General features: G+C 45.4%; 1 protein-coding gene across 1 annotated transcript; it reads right to left on the bottom strand.

Annotated features, from left to right (window-relative positions):
- Positions 1-834: 834 nt before the first annotated feature.
- BPIFA2 (BPI fold containing family A member 2) lies at positions 835-9617 on the bottom strand. The gene is made up of 8 exons (XM_006202745.2): positions 9461-9617; positions 7602-7746; positions 6898-7005; positions 5812-5964; positions 3558-3639; positions 2375-2438; positions 1463-1513; positions 835-875 (listed from the first exon to the last, which is right to left on the bottom strand). Exons 1-8 carry the CDS (start codon positions 9615-9617, stop codon positions 835-837), a joined length of 801 nt encoding a protein of 266 aa, XP_006202807.2.
- Positions 9618-10095: the final 478 nt, after the last annotated feature.

Below are 10095 nucleotides of genomic sequence, written 5' to 3'. Positions count from 1 at the left end.
CGAGATGGCTGCTTGGCACAATGGGAAAAGGGTCCCTGGGCCTTTTGCCAGGAAAGTCAGAGGCCCTCTGGGAAAGGAGGGGCTGCTGGGAACCTGAGGCCACTGCCCGCGTCACACCTCTGCAGGGATGAATGCAGTTGTGAGTAAGGGGCACCGTCCTCCTCACTCCAGGGCAGAGGGGAAACTGAGGGCTTGCTTGTTGCAGAGAAAGAATCCCTTGACAGATCCCATCAGTCCTGGGTGGGAGAAAGCAGGGCCAGGAGAGTGGGACCTGGTTGGGGCTGGGGAGAGGTGACCTGAGAGCCAGCAAGTCACCTCTTAGGGCCGTGGGTTTAAATCCTGGCCTGCAACTTGCTACTCTGTGACCTCAATGAGTCACTTCGCCTCTGTGAGCCTCAGTTTTCTCATCTGTCAGATAGGGACAAGACCAGTGTCTCCCAGCATAAGGATGTTGTGAGGAATTAACGAGGTCATGTGTGCTGGCGAAGGCAGCCCACCATGATGGTGTCGTGTTAGCAGGGGCAGAGTGATGCTGTCTTTACGTGACCTTGGGTCAGTTTCTTGCCCATTTGGGCCTCAGTGTCTGTGTTTGGAAGACAATAATGTGGGGCTGTATAATCCCAAATGTCCCTTCCAGCTTTGGCTCCAGGGCTCTGCTGCTCCAGGGGCACGCACCTTGCCTCTGCCCAAATCCCCATGCAAGGAATAAGCAGGCCACGCAGGAGGGGCAGAAATGCTTTTTTTTTCATTGCTGGGGGTAGAGAGAATGAGCACAGGGACCGCTGTCCCAGCTGTGAGGAGGAGCACCTGAAAGGCGGCGTCCTTCAAGCCGGCTCAGGCTTTCCCCTGGGTTGAATCGGTGGCAGCACTGTCCCCTAGGGAGTTGGTAAAAGAGAATTCAGTCAAGCCTCTGGAACCAGTCTGGAATGACACCATAGGGGGAGAGGGCAGGGACAGCGGGGGGGCCCTTACCGGCACCTGCCATTCACGGCTGCCTGAGCTCTTTCCCATGACACCCTGCAAGGTCTAAGTCTAAGAGGGACTGACATCTGTGGTTTAGGGTCTTTCCCTGGCACCTGGCACTGACCCATCCTCGTCCCCTCCTCCTCCCATGATCTCACCTTAGGAACCACGGCAGATGTGAAAAGACTGATCAGAAGCCGGGATGACTCAAGGTTAGGGCTCAGTCTGTGATCAAGATCGTGGATCTGACTGAGATCAGGGTTGGGTCTCAATCTGGGACCAACATCAGGGCTCAGTCAATTACTGGAATCAAGGCTTAGTCTCACTATGTTACGGGCTCAGTTAGGGACCAGAATCAGAACTCAGTCTGGGTATGTGATGAAAGCTCAGGGCTCGGTCTATGACCAAGATGAATCATCAGGGCCTAGTCTGTTTCTGCTTCCCCTCAGGCCCCTGTGGAGGACCCTCATCCTTGCTCAGCTCAGAGCCCGGCCCTCACCAGCATCCTCTTCAGTTCCGTCTTGTGGCTGCTGGTTCTCTTGAAGTTCAGCTGAAGGAACAAAATCAGGAGCAGGGCTCAGTCTCCACCACTGGAAAGCTGAATAGAAACTGGACCCCAGTGGCTGCCACTCTCCAGTGGGTCAGCCCGACAGCCATGGGACCTCTGGCATGTCACTTCACCTCTGAACCTCATTTGTTCATCTGTAGAATGGGTATGCTGAGAGTACCACCCACATTGCAAGGATCATTGCAAGGATCCAATGAGATGGTTTATGGGAAGCAGAGTGATTGCCCAAGGAACTGGGTCTGTGGCTGTTTCTGAGAAGGGCCACCTCTAGGACCCTGCCCTTACCCTATTTGTGTTGCCTCATGGTTGCAGCCACCCCAGGCAGGCCTGGAGACCCAAAGGTCAAAGGAACCCTGGAGGCTCCTGGAGGAGAAGCCACAAATCCTCATAGGAAGGGAAGGAGAAGGGGCGGAGTTTATCAGCAAGGACCCTGGATATTAGGTTCTTTATGTCTTTTCTTTCAATCCACTCACTAACCCTGCAATCTCGTCTCACTTGGGAGGAAACCGAGGCTCAGAGAGGCAGAGCCACTTGACAAGGACCCCACAGTTGCCAAGTGTTTGAACCCAGAGCTGCCCCATCTTCTTTCTCGCATCATTCTGCCCAGCAGGCTCTGCAGGTTTAATGAAGGAAGACAGTAGGGAGCTCTCAGAGGCCTACAGAATGCCCTCACTTCTGCAGGGACCCCTCCAGCTGCACTCTCCCAACTTGCTCAAGATGGTGGGTCCTCCGCTTCTCCAGGGTCCCCTGACCAGACCTGCCTGTGGTGCAGGGGTGGAGCTGCATGCCTGCCCTTGGAAGTCTGCAGAGGGAACGCGCCCGCTTCCCCAGGCCGTGACCTACCGATGAGGTCGTTAACAAAATTCACATCGAGGTCTTCGACGAGGGTTTGGATCTCTGGGCACAACTGAGGACCATAGGAAGCAAGGGAGAGAGACAGAGAGAAAGATGGGGAGAAAGAAGGAAGGAGAGAGGATGGGAAGGAAGGAGAGAGAGAAGGAAGGGAACTGATCATTATCTGCTGGGAGCACACTGCCTGCCACCCGCAGAGATGCTCCCTACTTGGGCTCTTAAAACTTTTGACCCTTAGGATTCTAGAACAATGGAAACCTAGAAGGCCCAAATCTGAGAACCACAGGATGCTAGATTCCCTTAGAACATTAGGATCCTAGAACTTTAAGAATTTAAACTGCACATCCCAGAACCCTACATTCTTAGAAACCTCGAACTTTGGAACTTTGGAATTTTAAAGAGTCAGATAGGCCCTAGGAACTATAGTGAAGTGTTCCTTACGATTTTGTGAGCAAACAAGTCCTGGGGATCTCATTAAAATGCATGTTCTTCATTCAGCAGGTCTGGGGTGGGACCTGAGAGCCTGCATTTCTAACAAGTGCCCAGGTGAGGGCAGTGCGGCTAGTGGGAGGACCACACTTTGAGTAGTGACCCTCCAGTTCAGTGAATCACAGAGCCAGCCACCTGGAGGATTTCTCCCCATAAACCCAGATTCCCAGTCCCCTTCCAGAGTGACTAATTTAAAATCTCTGGAATTTTAGGCACATAGGTTTTGCATGATACTTAGGAAACTTGCACCTGGTACAAATAGTTTTGGGTGATGCACAGATGAAAAAACCTATTTTATAGGTCTATGCTTATTTTTAAATTACATGATAAGTGATATTAATTTCTGTTTATGATAGGGATATAAGATTTAAAAAATAAATGCATTTAAATAAATTTACGTAAAATTGTGTTGATTAAAGGAAAATATTTGCTAAAAGGCATATTGGCAGTATATGGGTGTCACAAATGGTTCAAGTGTGGGACTCAGTGATTTCAGCTAATGTCAAATCCTTGCTCCCCTCCTCCCCATGCCAGGCTGAGTAAAAGACGGGAGGTACCAGCTGATAGCCCAAAGAGAAGTCTGCACCTCAGAAGGAAAGATGACAGAGAGTAGAGCCAGGCCTGTGAATGTAACACCTGCCCTCCACCAGGCCTGGCTCCGGGCCCCCAGGAGTGGGGGACTCACCTCCTTCTCCACTATGAGGGACACGATCTTTTTCAGGTCTTTGGCCAGGGTGTTCACGATTTTGTTGACCAGTGAAAGTCGGCTAGAAAAGAAAGGAAATTGATAAAGCACAGTTGAGTTGGCAGAGCAGCCAAGCAGGTGAGATGAGAAGAGGGTGGGAGATGGTGGAACACCTTGAAGTCAGATGACTTCAGCTTCTATACAGGGTGATCGTCACTTAGAACCCTATGTCTGATCAGCAACTCACCCCAGTACCTCATGAAAGCCTTATCACAACCTGGAGACCTCATCCATCCATCCATCCATCTGTCCACACATCCATCCATCTACTCATCCATCCATCCATTCATTCAACACAGATTTATAGGGTACTAACTATGTGCCAGGAACCAAGCAAGGCTGGGGACACAAGGATGAGCAAAGCACAAGCAGCTTCTAACCTGGATCCTAAATGTTATGTAAGTTGTGCTAAGGCTGACTTTCCAGTTTCAGCTCTCAACATAGCTGTCACCTCCTCAAGGCAGCCCTCTCTGACTGCTCGCCTAAGGGAGGGCTTTGTATCATAGTGCCCTGTTAAGTGTGCTGCTCTGTCCAGGGATCATTGCAACCTGACATCTTCCTTGTGGGCTCTTTATTGTTGGACTGAATGCTCATCTGTCTGCCTTTCCCGCAAGAGAATAAGGTCCACGAGGACAGGGTCTTTGTCTGTCGCCATCAATAAATTCTCCAGAGCTCAGAAGGGTGCCTGCCTGGCATGTAGCAGATGCTCAATATATTTCTGGCTGAAAGAATAAATGAAGTAAATGTATGATTAAATATATGACAGCTTGTGACAAGTACTCAGAAGGGCAAGAGTAGACTCTTACAGGAGAGAATAGGAGGAGCCTCGTTTTATACCCTGAAGGACGAGAAGTACATTGAGATGGGATGGGGGAAAGGTGTTCAAGGTAGCCAGAGCAGCCTGGGTGCAGGTCCTGGGGTGGGGAAGAGCTTGTCCAAAACATAGAGCAAAGGCTAATGTGTCTAGAGCAGAGTGAGCAAGAGGGAGGATGAAGTGATTTAACAGTGGCTTCAGACCAAGCAGAGAGGGCGTAGGATTCCATCTGAAGTGGAAAGAAAGGCCCTGAGACGACTTGGAGCGGCAGAGTGGAATGCCATATTACAGATATGGACGCTGAGACCCAGAGGGGCAGGATGAATTCCCTGTGGGTATAAGCAAGGCAGTGTCCAGCAGGGCTCAGATGTTTGGACTCACATCCCAGCCTTTCCAAGTGATAATAGGCTTTTTTTCGGTTTGGGGAGGTCTTTAGGCCACCTGTGATCAGAGTCCTTGGTGGATGGATTGACCTCTGCTCATGGCTCAGCCTTGTGCCCTTCCAAAGCCAACCTGCCCCAGCCTTCAGCTTCAGACCATTTTTCCTCTCTTAGCCATGGTCAAGGTCAACCTTTCTCCCTCCACCCTCTTCCCTGGGCCAAACATGCTGTTTCAAGCACACATTTTAAGATGTAAATTTTATGGATTAACAGGGATCACTGATTTAAATGGAGAGGATTAAGTCTTCAGATCTCATTTTGGGAATTTTCCAGTGGGTGGAGGATGGCTGGGGACAGTCTGAAATTAAAGCCCATGGTAGGCATTTACGTCTCTTCCCCCTTCTTAACTGGAAGCAAGAAGGTAAATACAGTTTATTATTGTTGTTATTATTACTGAGGGACATTATATAATGATAAATGGGTCAGTTCCTCAAGAAGACATCACAACGCTAAATGTGCATTCGCCTAATGACAGAGCTTCAAAAAGCATGAAGCAAAATCGGGTAAGGCTAAAAGGTGAAATAGGCAAATTCACGGTTATGGCTGGAAAGGTCAACACTCCTGTCTCAGTAATGGGAAGAAGAAGGAGACAGAACATCAGCATGGACATTATTATTCCTGAGGGCTTAGTATGTGCCGGGCTGTACGCCGAACACTTGCATTTCTCATCTGGTCAGCTCAGTAGCCTGTGAATAGGTATTATTATCATTTTACATTTCAAATCAGTTTACAGATATGAAAACTGCAGCTCAGAGAGGCTAAAATGATTACAAAGTCACAAGCTAGTGGCAAAGCCGGTCTTTGGACCAAAATCTGCCTGACTCCAGAGTCTGAACTCTTTTCACCACCCTATGCCACCTCCCAGGTATAGGAATAGGCTGAAATGAGGGGTCCCCAACTCCCCGGGGAGCCAGCTCGGCTGAGATTGGGTGGGCCTGACCTGTCTAGCAGGGTGAGTGAGAAGTTGGGTAAATCGGCGGTGCATTCCTCCATGACCACCGTGGAGACCCCGGTCTCGGCATCAGTTTCAACTGTGACAGTAGTCTGGAGGTCAAAGAAAGCACTCAGGTCGGCGATCTTGCCAAAAAGAGGCCTGCAGGAAACAAGATTCACAGTGAACAGAGGTCTGGAAGTCCCTTCATGTTGCCCACGTGAGTGCCTCTATCTGTGTGGGCATTGTATGGGATATCCACAGATAATGTTTATATTGTCTATATTCTTTATGGAGTTTACATATTTACATTGGGAGCTTCTTCACCTGGCCACATGGGTTTGGTTCATGTGAAATGTCTATACAGTATCACACTGATAATTAAGATAAAAATAGTTAACATTTATTGAGCACAAATTATATGTTAGGCTCTTTTGACAAATTATTTGACTTGGATTAATCCATTTAATCATTACAACAACACCATGAGGGAAAAGTACTATTATTATCTCTATTTTCAGAATGAGGAAATATTTGGTATAGAGAGGTTAAATAACTACCCCGAGATCTCATAGCTAATGAATGATGCAATCACAGTGCATTTAATTTATAAAGACTCTTCTACATATGCTCATCTTCTTATCTTTTTATATCTTTTAAAGTAATTTAAATATTTAAAATTGTATTTTTCATATGGTTTTCACATGCCTGTTATTATATACTGTACAATACTCTATGCATTTATTCATACTGGTCTCTCATATTTAAAGAGAATCTCGAGATACAAAATAATGCTGGAGGATAGTTTGCCCAAAAAGTTATAAATGTTCCTCTCTTCTCAATTTTTCAAATTTCATAATTAGGTAAATGTTATGATTTCAGAAATATATTTCATGGAGGATTTTTTAAAAAAGAGATTTCATTATGGTCAGCCTTTATTGAAACATTTTAAAGGTTGGGATTTTAGAGCTGGAAAGGTCCCCTTCTTTTACAGATGGGGAGACGGAGGCGGCAGTGTGGAAAAGTGCCTGATTCCAGATTGGTGAACCATCAGCCATGCTAAACTCCCAAGTCTCAGATTCTAACGGTACTCACAGGGTCAGGGAGATGTTAAAGGTGACGGGAATCCTCAGGGTAACGCCATTGCCATCAGAAGTCAGTTCGGGTTCGATATCCAGGATGCTGATGTCACTGATTTTCAACCTGTGCAAAAACCACAATTCACTCTCGTCACCTCTCGTGACAGCCTTTGCTGGGCACTTCTCTATGCCAGCGTTGTGCTCAGCCTTTGAGCCTCACTGACCTTGCCTTCTTTGGTCTTTGCAACAGCCCTGTTTAGAGTTTGGATTCTCTTCATTTGATAGCACAACATACTGAGGTTCAGACAGGTGCGATTTCCCCCAAGACTCCAAGAGTGAATATGTGCCAGAGGCAGAATTTGAACCCAGAACTGTTTGACTCCAAAAATCCATGTATGGGGCCTCCTACGTGGTGTGAATTCTAGTTTCCTCTTTCCTGAGGGGATTCAGAATTCTACACTCAGCATTTTAGACCTCAGCAAATAGGTAGAGGTAAGGGTGAAGAGAACCTTCATCCTGACCCTGAAGTCACAGACTGTGGAACCCCAAACCCATGAGATGCCCAGGTGGGCCCTGCAGCTCGGCCTCTAATTTACCCAAGCTCTGCAGGGACACACAAGGTTTATTCACCTTTCTGTCTTTGATCTTGAACTTATCTCCCCAAAGATATGTATTCTCTTTTCTTGGAGCAAAGATCTCCACCATGAAGCACCAACTCACCCTGTAATCCTTTCCACAATTTGAAAAGCAGTAGCAAGGATGTCACTCAACAAGTTCTCAACATTCTCGACCTTCTGGTCGACCTCCTGTGAAGACTTGGTTTCCTGGAGTACCCCCAATTCGGCCTTCAACTCCTGGGTAATAGCTGCAAAAACAATCTCCATTTAGCATTACATACAACGAAGCAGCTACTGTGTACCAGATACTAAGTGAGACTATTTGACTGTGTTATTTCTTTAACCTTTGTAACGACTCTGTGAGGTCTGTATTATTACCTGCACTTTCAGATGAGGAAATAAAGGATCAAAAGGTTAAGAAATGTGCCTAAAGTCACACAGCTAGGGAGACCTTGTTCCTTCCTGCTGCCTTCATATTAATATAGACTCATCATTCATCAACAAAGCAATCCATCCACTGATTGTACACCAGCTCCTAGGAGTGACCTGGGGTTCTGTTGCTCTAATGAGATGGTGACACAAACGAAATAAACTAAAAGAAATGGAAAATCTAGAATCAAGGAAAAAATATGGCTCTAACTCCTGAAAGTGGAAAATGGGAGTCCCTGGATGACGGCTTTTCTGCAGCCTAGAAAGCAATGATTCACACAGCAGCAGGAGGACAGATTTTTCCAATGGGGGTCTTCAGAGAAAAGAGGGGTTTGACAGAATAAATGACATGGCAGATGTAGAATGGCACATTTGAAAAGAATTAAGAATATACATTCTTGTAATGAGCTGTAATGGAAAAGAATCTGAAAAAATATGTATGTATATATATATATGTATGCACATGTAAAACTGAATTGCTTTGCTGTACACCTGAAACTAACATTGTAAATTGACTACATTTCAATTAAAAATAAAAATTTTAAAAAAGAATATATGTGTAGAAAATAATTCAAATGAGAAACGGCAAGGCGATAACTATCTCAAGGAAAAACAAAAGACTACAAGAAAAGACATAATCATAACACTGCAACTTGGCTCTGCAATGGACTACATCTACCTAGTTAGACTGATGCAAACAGAGAATGCCAATTTAAATAAAACTGCATCTGGTCCTATAATTTACTAGGTGACCTTGATCCAGACTCTTCTATTTTGAAGCTCAGTTTTATTAGCAATGTAATTAGAAAGTGGGTCCCTTCTGTATCTTTGAAGGCTGCCTACGCCCTGGCAAGGTTTGAAAGGCAGCCATTTACAAAAATTACTTTCTCTTATACAGAATGTTTGTCAGTGTGCTGCTAATGTTTCCAGAAAATGAAAAAAAAAAGGCCAAGTTCTTTTAAGAAATCAGAATTAAAAGGAGATATGATTAAATATAAATGTAGTTAGATTGAAAGCTACCTAGGCTAGGTAGGGCCCAATTTCCAATTAGTTAATACAAATCAATAAGAAAATTGAACAACCCAACCAAGGAATATGCTAAAAATAGAAACAAAATATTTAATTTAAAATATGTAAATGGCTAATAAAATATGAAAATAAGTGACTTCTTTCATAGTTAGAAAAATGCTGAGTGAAATGAATATAACATTTCAACTATGAGACTGGCAAAATATTTAAGTTGTCTGTACCAGTGGTGTTAAGGGAGTAGAAAAGAAGATATTCTTGCAGAATATTGGGGAAAATGTTAACACAGGGGATTATTTGTCAATGTCTGCTATCATTTAAAATGTGCATACCTTTTGAAATCTCACCGTTAGGAATTTATCCTATGCATATATTGGAAAAGTTCACCATGATGTAATACATAAAATGACATTCATTTAAACATTGCTTGTTTCTAGAAAAATAATAAATGAATGAACCAGGGACCAAAAAGCCACCTTTCTCAGTAAACCACTCTTGCTGACTCACGTTCAAGCCTATTGTCAACGGTCTCAAGTCCTTTATCAAGAACAGATTCCAGGTTGTTCACAGCAGTATTCAAGTCTTTGAGAAGATGATCAAGAAGGGACGCTGAGGTCCCTGTGAGCAGGCTGCACAAGAGAACAAGTTTCCAAAGCTGAAACATCTTGTCCTGATACCTGGAAGATCATGGGAGGAACAGGAGTGAGAATTACCCATAAGGAAAAGGGATCTCTGATAAGCACCTATCACTCTTACACTTTATGGTCCTCTAAGATAGATGTGGTTATCTCCTCTCTTACAGATGGGCAGCCCAGGTCAGAAAGCTAGAGCAATGTGCCCAGCAAGTAAGTGGAGGAGCTGCGATTTGAAGAGCCATACTTGACTCCAAGTCAATGCTTTTACACAGAGGCCCCTTGCACATGCTGGCTTCTCTGCCAGCACATTTCCCTCTTTTTTGCATTTTTACCTAAGTCACTTCCTACTGACCCTCCAGCTCAGTAAGACTTCATGCCCTCTATGAAGCCCACTCAAGGCCCCTCCCCAGAGCCTAGGTGAGGAGCCCCTCCCCACCATCCTGCTGCCTTCATTCTCTGATCAGAGCCTTGGGTACAAACTAGTGATGTTACTTGTCTGCCTTTCCC

This window comes from Vicugna pacos, chromosome 19 (genome assembly GCF_048564905.1).
Source record: "Vicugna pacos chromosome 19, VicPac4, whole genome shotgun sequence".
Lineage (NCBI taxonomy): Eukaryota > Metazoa > Chordata > Mammalia > Artiodactyla > Camelidae > Vicugna > Vicugna pacos.
Note: the sequence above shows the minus strand (reverse complement) of the source record. Positions and strands in the feature narration are given on the sequence as shown.